Genomic DNA, 16,024 nt, shown 5'->3' on the forward strand with positions numbered 1-16,024 from the left:
GGCACGAAGGTGTGCATCCTCGATTTTGAAGATTTTTGAATTCATTTTTCAAAATATCATTATTTACGTAGGACATGTTGTGGCATTGCACTGTTTCTGATCGGACGCCTTTTAGGGGAGCTCCGCCCCATTGTGTGATAGGCCTACACCTGGTCAGTAACACAATTCACTCTGGATTTCCACCCTGACTCATCTCATCTGTCAGTCTATTTAGCCTACCTATCTTTAGGAGTTTTAAAGTGGCTACAAGGTTCAATTTTCCAATAATATTCAAATAGTTTCCAGCGAATATCAATGTTCAATGTGTATGTGCTGGATGGTGTGGTACCTTATGAAAAGTAAGTGTTTTATGGAGTTGCAGACGAATACATACTTCCTACAGGCACTGCACTAGTTTGGTTAAATACAATTAATGCTTATCGAAACAGCAGTGAGGGAACTTAAATAATAATAATAATAATAATAGATTCATCCAGTTTACATTTTCTTTCAGATAGACGAGAACGCAAAAATATAACAGGAGCTACAGTATTTCATTTGCTACACAAATGACAGAAGTTCTCTGATAAACACAGTGTAGAGTGTCTCAGATATCTCCTCTGGGTGTGACAGATAATCTACCACACAGTCTATTGTAAAGTTGTAGTGGAAGTGGACTGGAAGAGTAAAAATGTATGTTTGGGTGTGCACTTTCCACTGTAAAACAATCACTGATTGATTATCGATGTGTTATTCATTTTACCAAAGATTCTTGGTCTTAGCTTCCTCCTCACTGCCCATTAAAGGAAAAGTTTAGTCAGGTTTTCTATAAACTCCTCAGCTGAGTGGAGATATTACACAAGAAACTTGAGTATTTTGTTACAGACTTGGCTGCAGCCGGCTCAGTGATGATGACATGGTTGGAACAATACACTATAAACAGTATTATCTCTTCTCTAAACCTGCAGTGGATGAAGCTACATTAGGCTAACACGTTAGCTTAGTCTGTGGTCGAGCCGTACTTGAAAGGCATTGCTTGGGTCAAACACCATTTCAAGTTGGCTATTACATAAATGATTAACAATTCTTCAATTCTACACCTTTTTCTGCACGTGACTGAACCAATGCACCATTTTCCAGATAGGCCTGAAATATATATTTCTCCTAAATAATGAACTGCTGCACACTGTCCCGCTTAAATACTTATTTAATCACAATGTTTTGGTCTGTCTGAACATTGTGATTAAATAAATATTTGGCAGTAAGTGAGACAGTTTGCAGGACTTCTTCTCATGGTTTTCAGGCCTGCACCTTCCTCCTACACACCTTTCAAATATTGAGGTGTGCAGAGATTTTTTCCCCTAAATACATAAAACAAATAATACGTCAAAAAACAACTTTAATTGAAATATCAATGACTCATCCCAGCCTGGCGACACCTTTTTCAAACTGTTACCCTCATGCAGGTGGTACAGGACAATGAAAGCACATACAAACAGACTAAAAAACTGCTTTTATGCAAAGGCCATTACAGCTTTAATTGATCACATGAAATAATTCATGGAATGGTGTATGTATGTGGACGTGGATATATAATAATTATAATACATATAATACATATACATAATTCTCCATGTTTTCTTTTTATCTTTTTTATTATGTTTTATACTATGTGTTGTATACTCCTGCACTGAGTATTGTACTTTCACACAAAATATTCTCTTCTATTCTAACTTTAAATAAGTTCAGTTGCCAAGGAAGATTTTCTGTCATAATCTTGTTAATTCTGTGATTATAAATTATATGTCTGACTGTAAAAATTATTCTGGCTTTGATTTTTCAGATTTTGGTCTTAGAGAGAAAACAGAAAAGGAAAAAAAAAGATTTGCTTTCTGTTGTGTGGGCCATTTTACATTTTCTAGTAGAACGACAAAGAAACCAGAATCGCATAGATTTCATCAACATCAATAATAAAGATGCTCTGGCCCCGCCCACAGAGTTTGATTGATTAATCTCTGGTCACTGCAGAAACACTACAGCAAAAGACTTGTAGTGTCAATCAAGATAATCATTTTTTTATATATAAACTCGTCATCAGGTTGACTCACCTGGTCTTTTTCCGGTTTGTCAGAAATGTCGTTGAGGCTGCTGGACGTCAGGTTCCGGTGAGTCGTGGTGGGACTGTCTGTTAAAAACACATCAACTCTGTTTGGTTAGAGCAGCTTCACCTTCACCATCTAACAAATGAATTGGGGAGGAAAAAGGATGGCAGAGGCCCAAGAAAAGACAGTGGACCAGTTAGTTTGCTCCCCATGCAGCACCGAAAAGAATAACAAGACAACAGCAACGGAAGCATCAAGAGATTTCAGCCTCCATTAACTTTTATCTGCTTAATAGCAGCTGGAGCGACGCAGAGGATACATCCTCAACTACTTTGCAATCACTGACCAGGCCGAACTGAGAACATTCATTCAATGGAAGGAACATTAATCCTCTGGGGTCTATGATAACGTGGCTTTTTTCAAAGCGGCGTAATAAAAAACAAGGTCACGTGGAGCGCTGCTGTCGACTTCACTCCAAATTACAGACTTGAAACTTTCTTCGTTTTTTTGTTTTTACATTCTAAGGTCAACCCAACATATTTTGCAGCCTTCTCTTAACATCTGGAACATATTTGCTGGTACAGAACCCTACAAACTCTTAGTACAACAACTATTTACCTCTAATGTTTTGTGATACAGTATTTAATAGGGTTGTCAAAAGTATCAATACTCAAAAAAGTATCGATACTAAAAAGTATCGAGTATCTGAAGCTTGTTATCATAGTTGCAGTTTCTTTTTGCACAACTGTTTTTTTGTTATAAATATTTAACCTGTGGTTCTGTTCATTTTTACATGTTGCATTTTTCTTCTTAATAAAAATATTTCTGCTAAATTTTGGGGTCTTTGTTTTATCCTTGTAGTATGGAAAATGGTGTTGAGTATCGAATATTTTCCTGAGTATCGGTATCGAGTTGAACATTTTAGTATGGTGACAACCCTAGTATTTAATGCCCTATAGCACCAAAACTCTGTAACATGATCTTGACTTTTCAACTCCAAATTTCAAATTTCAATCAGTTTTTGATTCTTCTACTTTATTCTACAACAACAATGAAATGATCCCTAAACAAACATCTTTCCTTGAGCTTCTTCGTCTTGTTTGGGATTAGATAGATAGATAGATAGATAGATGGATGGATGGATGGATGGATGGATGGATGGATGGATGGATGGATGGATAGATGGATAGATGGATAGATGGATAGATGGATAGATAGATAGATAGATAGATAGATAGATAGATAGATAGATAGATAGATATACTTTATTTATCCCAAGCCGTTTGGGATTAACTCGAATGACAAACGCAGCGCTTACTTTTCAGAAAAAACGATTTACTTTTTATGCATCCATGCAAAAACAATCAAGAGCTTCACCGCTGAGAATCTCTGATCATTTTAGTGTCAATCTTTCAAACATCAGAGTCTAAGTGCTTCCCTCTACAGCGGACTGATTGATGCTCTGCTGACTTTTTGGTTTCAGCTCGTCAACTCCAGCGTCAGACCTCTGACAGCAGAACGTGACCTCACTTCAGTCGTGGAGCTGTCAGCGATAACAGACGCTTTCCACCGCGGCGGAAAACCTCAACGAGAGCAAATTCTGATGTCACTGTAGTCTTTTCACACATCTGCCCCCTGAGGATTGTGGGTAATAACATGCTTGTCAGTATGATGCAGCCAGTATAAGGGATGGAATTGAAGTACTTATATTGCTTAGATACAGTAATAAAGAGGGGAAAAACAACTAAATTTAAGGGGAATAAATAAGGGATCAAATATAAAATATTAGCTAAATATAGCTCTAAAATTTGGGAGGAAAAACTAGTTAATGCCACTACTACATAAAGCACAAACAGATGAGTACTATTCTACTTTACACAATGGGACAGGTGATATTTTACACTAATTTGGCCATGACTTCATTCAAACTGCAGCTAAAAGTTTTCCAGGTCTGAATTTTTTCACTCACATGTGACACAAATCTATAGAAACCCATTTTCCAAAGATCCTGTACAGGTACATCTCAAAAAATTAGAATATCATGAAAAGGAAAATATTTCAAGCCTGTTTTTCTTTATGTATTAATGCAGTAATTCATGCAAAAGGAGCCCAACCAAGTATTGATGTACAGAAATGAAGATACTTTTCAGAAGCCTGACATTTGTTTTAAAAATATCCTTTTTTTATTAATTGATCTTAAGTAATATTCTAATTTTCTGAGACACTGAGTTTTGTGTTTTCATTATCTCTAAACCAGAATCATCAAAACTAGAAAATACAGGCTTGAAATATTTCACTCTATGTGTAATGAATCTTTATAATATGTGAGTTTCACTTTCTGAAATAATTGACAAAAAATATTGAACTTTTTCACCATATTCAAATTTTTTGACACATATCTGTAAGTCATTATAATGAGAGACTTTCTTGAAATAGTGACTTAGTATTTCAAATTAATGACATATTATCTCAAAATAATGAGCTTTCTCAAAAGATACTTTATTATTAGTAACTCATTATTTGAAGAAAGTTTTTCATTATTTTGAGGTATTAAGTAATTATTCTTGGAAATTATTATTATTATTATTATTATTATTATTATTATTCTTTTAACAAATCTGATGTTTTCAAATAAAAAAAGAAGCATAATTTGGATATGTGCTACAAAGAGAGATAATGAGGCATCTGAGGGAGAAGTTTAATTTTGGTTTCATGGCAGATTGGCTGAGCGAGTGTTATTTGTATGGAAGACAGTGATAATTGAAACCAAAAAAAAGCCAAATACACGAGGTATTTTTAAAAGATGCCTCAGAGAAAACTCACTGGAACAAATATAAACTCTATGGAAGTAAATCTGTGTCATCGGAGTTTGAAATAAAAAAGACGTTGAATTTCTACCACAGAATATTTATGCATTGAAATTATGTATCTGAATGTTTTTCAATGTTGAAAATTCAACCTAAAAAATTTAAACCGCAAAAAATTCAACCTAAAAAAATTCAACCTCAAAAAATTCAACCACAAAAAATTCAACCTAAAAAAATTCAACATTCAGATACATAATTTCAATGCATAAATATTCAGTGCTAGAAATTCAGCGTCTTTTTTATCTCAAACTCTGATGACACAGATTTACTTCCATAAAACTCTTTGGTGATTGTTTCTTTGTTTCAAAATAAGAGCGGTGATTCAGAACTGATTGGTCTGCAGTGTGAACACAGACTGGGTCCAGTGAACTTACTAAGCCAGTCCATGCTGGTACTCCTTTGGGTCTGCAAGTCCTCCATTGACATGCGACCCGACAGGCAAGTCACAGAGTTCTCAAGAGGACTACGAGCTTTTAGTAGGAGCAGCAAATCCAGATCCAGAGAAGCAGGGAAGGAGGAAAAACAGGTGGAAGGGAGAGATGATAGAAAAAGCCCACAGAGCCAAAGCAAGATTTGTTAGGAGAATAATTCAAGTGGTTAAAGAAAACAGGATTTAGAAGTGTTTGTTTTACAAGCTGTGCAGAGAAGTAAGATAAGAGGAGTGGCATCATTAAATCAGGAGACCGTGGGTCACTGGAGAGGAAGACTTTGACAGGAGTCAAATTGTATTTTAATAAAAAGGAGGATGTACTTTATCCTCATAAAGCTGTTATCAATTAATGACTACCAGTGAAGCTGGCTATCTCAGAACTGTGATGTTGATAAGAGCCGCTGGCTTTTTATATGATGTGTTTCCATTTGAACACAAAGCAGATCAGGAACAGAGGGAGCTTTTATTTTGATAGTCATAAAGCGGTTTCATAAGTCTGATGGCAGGTCATAAATAACTTCACTTTCCAAAGACCCATGGCTGGTAACAGATTAATTATTACATTGTCAACACAGAGAAACATCTAGTTACTCGATGTGCTACAATCAGCGTTGACACATATTACACGTATTATTATTAACGTCAGTTAGACATCAGTGTGTGTCGAGGCTGTCACTTTGATTCTCACTGCTGCAGAGACTGACTGGATATTCTCTCTGCTGCTGATTAATACGGTTTTTACTAGCAGCTCTGTGCTTCTGTCTTGAGAAAATATCCATTGACAAAAGGGTGATTCTCATGAACATGGTGCAGCTCATAGCAAAAATCCAAGAGCATTGAATACATATTTTCTTTGACCCTTTTCTAACATGTATAATCTAAAAGTCACTGCTTAATATGAATTTATAATCTATTTTTATTTAAATTAAGGTATTTTCTGACATTTTTAGAGACACTGTAAGCTAAATTCATTACCGTACCACATTTTTAAATAGAAATAAAAAACAACAAAAGTGGTTGTTTTTTTCTTTGGCAAGCATCTAAATATGCTCAAGGGTAGCTGGTATCACCAACATGTATTTTATTAAAATATACACATTTTAATGCAAACAATTCTATCATTACCGTAACATCTAACCATTTTTTCTCATCAGTTTTCATTCAGATTTTGTTTTTTATACATTGTTAAAAACCATTATATTTGATAGTATTCTGTTAAATTATAGATTTTTAAACAAATGTATATTTTATTTTATAAAGTTTATTAAATATTTATTGTATATAAGTGTGGGGAAACCATGACATTTTTTTATCTGGACGCATTACAGTAATTAATTTGTGGATCAAAAATATGTTTAACACAAAAAATTTAACGCAAAACAATGAATTGTGCCCATTATGGCTATATTGTTCATTCATATAAAAGTGAAATATATTTAGTTTAATAAAGTATGTCCTTATAATCTTCACAGACAGAACTTAGACTGGCTTCATGAGAATCACCCAAAAGGATTTCGTCACAGAGTGAATTTCAATGGGCCTTTTGTGCAGCAGATTTATGTTAAATCCATTTCATACAGCAGCTACAAGCCTATTAAAAGGGCTTATTAAGTTTAAGTTTTATTGTTTTATTACTTTAACTTATTCTGTCCAGTTTTTGTTTGGATTTGAATCCAGTTCTCCTTGTAATAATCTGTCTGGGAAAGCTTTCGGTGAAGCAAAGTGACAGCTCGCATTCAGCTTTACAGTGTGTGATGAAGAGAGGTGTTTCATTCAGCTGTAAATAAAACTTGGATTATTATCTTTTTTTCGAAATTTCAAAGTAATGAAGTGAAAATCATTTTGCATTTATCATCAACTTCAGAGATTCTGATTGCTGTAACTTATAATCAAGTTAATCATATCCCATCAAAGTACTGGGTCAGATTTATGATCTCTCACAGCCTTGGACTTTCTCACCCAGTGTCATAAATTCATACACCGAAATCAATTCTACAGTGTCGAAATTTACAACTGATATCGATTTGAAAATAGCTCAACCTCCTCATATATGTGCTGATCAATTATGCATCTGTGAATGCAGTTAGTAAAGTATCCAGTGAGTGTATTAAACGTGTTGTTAGAGTGATAACACTTAATGTTTGAGATGAATTAGAGAAAGACATCTACAAACTTTTGTTTCACTAGTTGAGTTAACCCTTTGATGCACAACATGGGTCTAAAGTGACCCGACAGAGTTTTTATGTTCTATATCTTTGCAATAAATTATTTTCATCATTCAGAATTCCAGGTTTTCCTGAATTAGTTTGTTATGATCATCATACATCCTAATTTTCATGTTTTCCTTTATTCATTTTTTAATAATATTCCTTTTTGTGTCACTACTCTAATGCACAACATGGGTCAAAAATTACCCATATCCATTTTTTAGCTAAGTAGCTTGCTAAGCTAACTACCTAGCTAACTTCTTGGCTAAGTATTTAGCTAAGTAGCTTGCTAAGCTAACTACCTAGCTAACTTCTTAGCTAAGTATTTAGCTAAGTAGCTTGCTAAGCTAAATACTTAGCTAACTACTTCTAGCTATTTAGTTAAATAAATAGCAATGTAATAATACAAAAACTTTTTTTCATAAAGTATGAGAAGCAAAATGGAAATAATGATCTGTTGTTATCAAAAACAAGATATTTAATATCAAAAGATAGAGCACAGAAACACACAGCAGCATTAAATAACATGGGGAATGAATGAGGGTCTTTTTTGACCCATGTTGTGCATTAGAAGGGGGTCAATATGTTGTGCATCAAAGGGTTAAACACTGTTTAGTGAGAGAGCAGTAGTACTATAGCATCACTATCACAAAGGGTTCCTTCAAAATGTAATATAAGGGCCAAAACTTCTGATCAAAAATGTTCCTCAGCATCTATTAAGGAGACGATGGCACTTATTTAGGATTACTAAGTGCCACATTGGTGGGTTCATGCAGAGGAGGGCAGCAGTGTCCTTTATCAGGCACTGTGGCGTTCCTCACTGCACTCACAACTAACTACACACCTCAGATCCCAACTTGAGGTCAAAAAGATCTAAATGAAGCCTAGTCATTTGTGTATGTACAGCTTAACTTATAAATAAACAAAATAGTTTTAGAAGACTGCACCAAACTGGCATCAGTATTACCGTTCTCCTGGTTGGAAAACAGCCTACTTGCACTGGACACCGTCTTGCCGATGTCAGCCAGAGAGCGCAGGTTGGACTTCTTGGTCTGGTGACGATGTTTCCGTAGCAACGTGTACATCACTTTGTCCTTCAGCTCCGGTTTCAGCTGGCCGATCTCTATCTGGTTGTCAGTGATCATCTCTGGAGGTGCAGAGGGTGAGAAGGGGGAGAAGGGGAGGAAGAGAGTTTAAGAAAGTTTAACACTGAACATAAGGCTGCACAATTAATTGAATTTTAATCGCGATCACGATTTTGGCCGCCACGATTAAATGAACCTGATCGTCGGCGATATTTCCATTTTAAAATGCGTCTCTCCTGTATATCTAATCAAGCACTTTCTACACCAGTAGTCCACCAACCACCAGGGGGCGGGGCCGTTTTTCTCCCCTGAAAAAAGCCTGGTTGCTGATTGGATAGAACGCTAAGCAGGATGTGACGTAGTACTAGACGCCATAACAACACGCGACATTTGTAAGAGCCGGCGAAGCAGTTTTGCCAACTTAGCAACTTTGTTGCTATATTTAGCGACTAAATCCAGCGACTTTTTCTGGTGTTATTGGAGACTTTTGGAGACTCGTTCTAACTCTTCTTAACGAACCGCAGGGGCCAGCGGCTCGATAAGAAGAGTAAGAAGGAGTTGAAGTGGCACAGTCCTCCTGCAGCAGTCTCTCCCAGCTGCAGAGCCAGAGGGGATGTTAACCCCTTAGCATCTGCAAATTGCTGTAGCAGTACAGTGTGTACGTGCTAACAGGCTAACAGTTAGCTCTGTAGCAGTACAGTGTGTATGTGCTAACAGGCTAACAGTTAGCTCTGTAGCAGTACAGTGTGTATGTGCTAACAGGCTAACAGTTAGCTCGGTAGCAGTACAGTGTGTATGTGCTAACAGGCTAACAGTTAGCTCTGTAGCAGTACAGTGTGTACGTGCTAACAGGCTAACAGTTAGCTCTGTAGCAGTACAGTGTGTATGTGCTGCTGCTGCAGGAGGTGTTCACTTAGCGATCTCTGTTTGTTTACAACAAGCACCAGACACTAAAAACTGTTCCTATTGTTTGTCTAAAAGTAGTGCAATAAAATGTTTTCCTTGACATGATGAATAATCTTGATTAATAATCGTGACTACAATATTGATCAACATAATCGTGATTATCATTTTGGCAATAATCGTGCAGCCCTAACTCAACCTACAACATAAACTGTATTATAAACATCCAACCACAACCAAATAGATGTATTACATTTTGTGTGATCATTTTGGCTGTGTTACAGCTTGAGGCATGAATTTTTGCAGGAACTTTACTTCTTAGTAAATTTTTTGAATTCCATTGTCATGAACCCTATCATGTCTTTTATACTCTATTGGTGCATTTACTACCCTCTTGTTATCCTCGTGGCACAGCAAAACAAACGATCTAACACTTCTAAATCTAAAGTTTTTTTTATCTTGGTAAGAAACAAATAATTGTCAGTGCACTCTGCCCGGGCCAGTTCATCGCTGCTTGCAGCTTTAATTTATCTTGTTTTAAGAGTTAATTTCGTATTTTAAGCGTTCAACATGCTTATTTCTAGATTTAATAATCTTAATTTAAGAAATCTTGTCAAGGTAAATTATCTGTCCATGCAGCAAGATCATTTCCCTCAGATTTAGTGTTTTTATCTTGGGTTTTTTTAGAAACCCCTTTTTTGCAGCGTAACAACTCGGAGCAAATAACTGAGTCGACATAAAAAGTCTCTTCGCTCTTGTAAGGACTCAATTAGTGCCACCCAGACTGTAATGCTCCTGTATGAAAGCCTTGGTGGCATCATGAAACGGCTCAATCAAAAGGTCTTGCCTATTTTTAAAAAGAGGGTCAGATGGCTGAATGCTGACAGATAGGCAGCCTCGGGGAGTTTCTCTCCTAGTGGAGGGTTAGTGCTGTTAATGGCCCATCAGTCAGGTCGGCTGGCCTCAAAGCAAGAGGCCCAGCTCCGCTCGGCCTGTACAGCCATGCAGCACACTCAATTACTTCACATTAATCACTCCGAGTGGTAACTCTTCCTCCTGCGCCCTCATGCAGAAGAAAGCGGTTTAAATTAGGAAGTTTTTGTGTTCCCCTTTACAAACTACTATTTGAGAGCCTCAGAGTTCTAGTATAAAGTACAGTAAAGGCTGGACTTGACTTGTAGCACCGACCTCTTGCTACTCTGAAGCAAAGAAGAGGAAGGAAGAAAACCTCTGCAGCCTGTGTGTAACGTGCATCAATCCATAAATCTGCACGCAACACTACAGAGCAGCTCTGCATGAACTGGTGATCACAGAGCAGATCCAAACTGGCAGACGGATTCTCTGCTGACCTTCACCAATGTTTTTTTATAACAGCAAAAAAATAAGTTTTAAAGATTCAAAACTAAAAAAAAATACTCCTGCATAACTGTAATATTGTCTGAAAATTGGGTGATTATATACCATTAGTACAAATATTTTCTGAGAATTACACAATTAGACAATAAATTGTTAAGATTAAATGTATTTTCTGTTAATGTATTTATCTGTAGTTTTTGATTGTTTTAATAAATATCCACTCTCAGCACTTAATATGGTGGAATGAAAACTAATATATATATATATATATATGCTCTTCAGAGAGCATCTTCTCTCCTAGACCACATAAGTCTACTCCTCAAAGTTTGATTGTCACTAGCACTAATAGCTCATATTGCACTATACCTTGATTGTTTGCTTTTACTCTTCCTGTAAGTCGCTTTGGATAAAAGCGTCTGCTAAATGACTAAATGTAAATGTAAATATATATATATATATATATATATATATATATATATAAATAATAGTACCACAAATAATGAAGGCATCAATATAAAATATGTAGACACAATGTGACAGAAATTGATATTTCTGTTTTAAGAAATGTATAAAGAAAATACAAAACTAAATACATTATGGGGAAATAAATAGGTGGAAAATAAATTAACACATTAAAAATTCATAAATGAAGAAATAAAATGAAAAATAAATGGGAAATATCAATTTATGGGCTTCTCTAATGCACTTTGATATTAAGTTGTATTATATATAAGTGTAGGATCCAGGGCTTTATTGTTTTTAATCAGACTGTTTCAAGTCCACCAATTTTCTGGACAAGCAATTGTAAAATTTTACTCTTTTAATAATTCTAGTATTGTGCTTCATAAACCCAATGACTATCAGTCTCTTTCATCTTTATTTTTTTTCATGAGGTGCTATGTCTGGGAATGTTCTACTCTTTTTAAAAAGGAAAAAATAAATTAATTTATTATTCCAATAACCTTTTACTGCATACTTTCACATAATCTCAGGGGTGTTATGATTCCACCCAAAGCACACTCGCTAATGCAAAACAATTTATCTTGTTATAGATATTACTCAACTATTGACCTGCACCCAACTTACCAACAACCTGAGGTAGAGTGGAAGCTTCCAAGTCCAGCATGATGGTGCCTTTTTCTATGCACGTCCGCAGTTCAAAAAGGCTGTGTAAGGACAGCGTGGCCACGTGGGGTTTACTCCAGCGTTCACCTCCTTTCTCCACCTTCTCCTCAAACTTTATCCACCTGGAGGAAGAAAGAAAAAGGACCAGAGTCTTGGTTTATTTTGTCCATTTTTGAATCATTCAGCCTGTAAATTCCACTTAAAATGTTTAACCATGACGTGTGGATTCATTTTTTTTCAGTAGAATCTCACCTATATGTCTCGATTATTTTCTTTTTTAACTTTTCAATTTCTGCATCAACATTTTAACACAAAAATACATGCAAAAGAACATAAAATCAGATTTTGAAAATTAAGTTTTTTACTTTCCATAACACAATAATGCTCAATAAATAATTTTAAATGGTGTGAATGTGAACACAGATCGCAAATACAACATATAGGAGGTAAAATGAGGATATCATTGAGTTCTATATTTTAATATTAAATATATTTGACCTTATCTCTGTTTTTTTACTAGCAGAAACTGGCGTGGAGTTAGTTGGTTGGTAAGTTAACAGCAGGATTCCACACAGCTTAATTTTTACATTGTGACGTCATGAAGAAGTCATGTGATTGGTGTGATCAGCAACTCCAGAGGGTTAAATTATAGGAAATGGGGGATAAATTGTCCAATATGTACAAATTAACCCTCCCCTTATGTTGCCGGTCAAAATGACCCATTTAAAAGTTTAATAAATCTAAAAAAAAATAGTTAAAAGTAAGAAAAAATAAAAAAAATGTAAAAACAAAATGTAAAAAAATGTATGTAAATGTAAAACCACTGTATTTTATATGTAGGCCTTTCCAATGTACATAAAAAAGTTGTTTTTTTTATGAAAAAAAGAGTGAATTATCCTCATTGAACCATGATCTGTGAGCGGTAAAGAACACCATTGCACTAGATATTGATTGAGATGGTTAGTAATGGAGTTATTAATGAAATATAAACAATGTTTATCGGGTTTTTTTTAGTTTCTGACACATTTGGATAATTAAACATGCCTCAAGTTATTGCTGTTCCTGAAAAAGTGAACATAACAGGAGGGTTAAATGGCAATTTTCAATGGAAAAACTACATTAAAGTTTTACTACTTCTTTAATATGAGCACTAAAAAAACGTGTCTTTGTCATTAAAATCATGTTGTTTATCATTAAAGCCACATTACGTGTTGTCTAATGCATACCTGGTACCTGCCTATGACTGGGAATTTAATACTTTCCTTTTTATTTTTTATTTAACCTTTATTTAACCAGGAAATATCCCATTGAGATTAAGAACCTCTTTTTCAAGGGAGCCCTGGCCAAAAGGCAGCAAACACAAAAAGTACAAAAGATCTCCGTAATCCAACACAGATAAAAATGTTGCAGTGACAAGACGCTTTTTTACATTAAAAGAAAAACACAACTTATTTCGAAAATAAAAACCTAATTTTAGCCTCAGCTTCTTCACAAGATTGTCTATATGTGGCTTGAAGGTGAGTGAGTCATCAATTAAGACTCCTAAGTATTTATACATATGAACCACCTTTATTTCGCTGCCCTCAAGAGTGGACACTGGGGGAACCATTTGAGGCAATTTTTTACTGTTAGAAAACAACATAAACTTTGTTTTATCAGCATTGAGAACCAGTTTCAGGGGAATTAATGAGTGTTGCACAGCTACAAAAGCTTTCTGCAAAGATTCAAAAGCCTGAACAAGAGTTGATCCACAGCAGTAAAAAACTGTGTCGTCAGCATAGAAATGCACATTTGCATCAGAAACAGTGTTATGATTTTTATTTTCTTCGTGTATTCATTTAATCACTCCCCCTGCCCCCTTCTTCAGAGTCAGAGAGATGATAAACTGAACTGGTGCTGAGAAGCTGTTTCTATACCGGGGTTTTATTCCGCCAGTTTGGCTGCCAAAATTGCACTTGGCGGACAGCCAGCACTACCCAGCACTTGTGAGATGTTTTATTCATTTAGAGTCCACTGAGTGCACTTGGTGAGACATTGGACCAGGTCTTAATCTCTGCAGTTATTTGCAGAATAATAAGTTTGACATTAAAGATGCAGGATTGATTTATTTCACCTTTTGTCAGCAATATGTGAGCATTAAATAAGAAGTACACTTTTTTTTTGAAGGGTCTGGAACTGTAGTCATCTTTTGACCTTTTATAACCCCAGTGATCCCATTCTATTGATTTCTTATTTGTATAGTTTATGTTGCTACTTCATTTGAAATCGACTGCAGAGAAACTGCTGCAGTGTGCTTTTTTTCACCATCACTTTTACCCTATTTTGTTGAAACACTGATTTTATCAATAGACACATTTGGTCCATTTTTTTATCTTTTTTTTTCGCATTTGGTTGACTTGATCATAAGTGTGACTCCCAAGCCTACAGGATCAAATACCATAATGTAGTGACTGTTAAAGTGGGGTACGGGGTAATCCAGGGGCCTGTGGCACTCTGCCAGGATCAGTGAAAAAAAAATCTGATTCATTTATATAAATTATCATTATATATATTTATTTTTTAATCAGGGTTTCATAGTTTAAAAAGCAATATTTTAATGTTTAAATTCATATTAGTTATTAGATATATTATAACAACTCTTAGAATCTGCAAATTTGTTTAATACATGTCTAATTTAAATACATTCCTTGTGTTGTTTTTAACATACTAAGACTATAAAAGTGTCAAAATAAAAAAATAAAAATAGGCCATGTCCAATTATTGCAGTCTGCTCAACAGTTAAAGTTCATTTCTGGTTCACCAATCTCAAATGAATGCTCTGTGTGCAGAAGCTGGACAAATTTATCTTCAGAACTTGGCCTTGAAAGTCTTTCCTGAGTCAAAGTAAAAGCCCTTTTTCAAGTGTACTGAAAGACTGACAACAATGTTCTCCAGTGGAGTTCCTCTGCAAATAATTCAACCAACAGTGAAACAAAATCTAACTTCTATCTGCGGTACAATTGGTCAGAGGTTAGGATAACAGATCAACTCATTTGGAGGCTTAAACAGCAGCCCAGGGATCCAGTTTCCCCCTGAGAGAGCTTCACTGAACCACACTAATGACGTATAAACATCAGCCCATCTCAATCCCATCACATCCCACTAGTGGGCCACACAGGAGCAACCTGGGAAACCCTGTGGGCTCACTTTTCAATTCAATGCACACAGCAAACTCCCTCATGTTAGAAGAACTTATTTTAGACTGAGAAGTAGCTGAGGTTTACAAACGTGTTCAGTTATTTGGCTCTGGGGTTGCTAAAACACTAAAGTTTTTGAGGTGAACATATTTTTGCATCTTCAAAATAAAAGTAACAGCAAGGATGTTGCTGTTTACATTTTCACTATCAACTGTGTTATTTGTTTTGAATTATTTAGTGGACGTCAATGAAGAAGGTTCTTCATTATAACTGTAAAATAAAAAGGTGCACATTCAGGAACTTTAAGAGGAAGCTGCACTGCAAATTATTTGTTTCTCACCAAGATAAAAAAAAACTTAGATTAAGAAGTGTTAGATCATTTATCTTGTTTTAAGAGTTAATTTCTAATTTTAAGGGTTCTTTTAAGGGGTGTAAAACTCCACTTGTGTAGAGTTGCCATAGCACAGTACAGCATGGCTCTAATAAGCTAGACTAGCTCTTTTTTTTCTGTTTTCAATATCTTACTTAACATTTGCTCTCACTTTGCGATAAAAATATCGGGATATATATCTTATGTCGATATTCAGCCCAAATATATCGGGATATGACTTTGGGTCCATATCGCCCAGCCCTAACTTGTAACTTGAGCTGCCATAGCACGGTACAGCATGGCTCCAATAAGGTGGACTAGCTCTTTTTTTTCGGATTTCAATTTGCTACAAAAAGTGTTTTCTTGATAATTAGGCCTCTGCTTAGTTAAATGGCATTGGGATATAGTTGTGATGGATGAGGTC

At 35.5% G+C, this 16,024-nt stretch overlaps 1 protein-coding gene across 3 annotated transcripts in view; it reads right to left on the bottom strand.

The window, feature by feature from the left end:
* slc4a4a (solute carrier family 4 member 4a) overlaps nucleotides 1-16,024 on the bottom strand; it is a 99,805-nt gene that overhangs the window by 49,120 nt on the left and 34,661 nt on the right. Inside the window, exons 4-7 of one of the 3 annotated variants that reach the window (XM_059338150.1) lie at nucleotides 12,016-12,176; nucleotides 8,553-8,732; nucleotides 5,323-5,418; nucleotides 2,088-2,164 (exon numbers count right to left, since the gene is read on the bottom strand). In XM_059338150.1, the coding sequence (XP_059194133.1) occupies nucleotides 2,088-2,164; nucleotides 5,323-5,418; nucleotides 8,553-8,732; nucleotides 12,016-12,176 (514 nt within the window). The remainder of the gene's footprint in view (nucleotides 1-2,087; nucleotides 2,165-5,322; nucleotides 5,419-8,552; nucleotides 8,733-12,015; nucleotides 12,177-16,024) is intronic. The other 2 variants (XM_059338152.1, XM_059338151.1) reach the window with 2 other exon arrangements.

The sequence above is a fragment of the Centropristis striata genome, chromosome 7 (genome assembly GCF_030273125.1).
Source record: "Centropristis striata isolate RG_2023a ecotype Rhode Island chromosome 7, C.striata_1.0, whole genome shotgun sequence".
In the NCBI taxonomy this organism is placed as follows: domain Eukaryota; kingdom Metazoa; phylum Chordata; class Actinopteri; order Perciformes; family Serranidae; genus Centropristis; species Centropristis striata.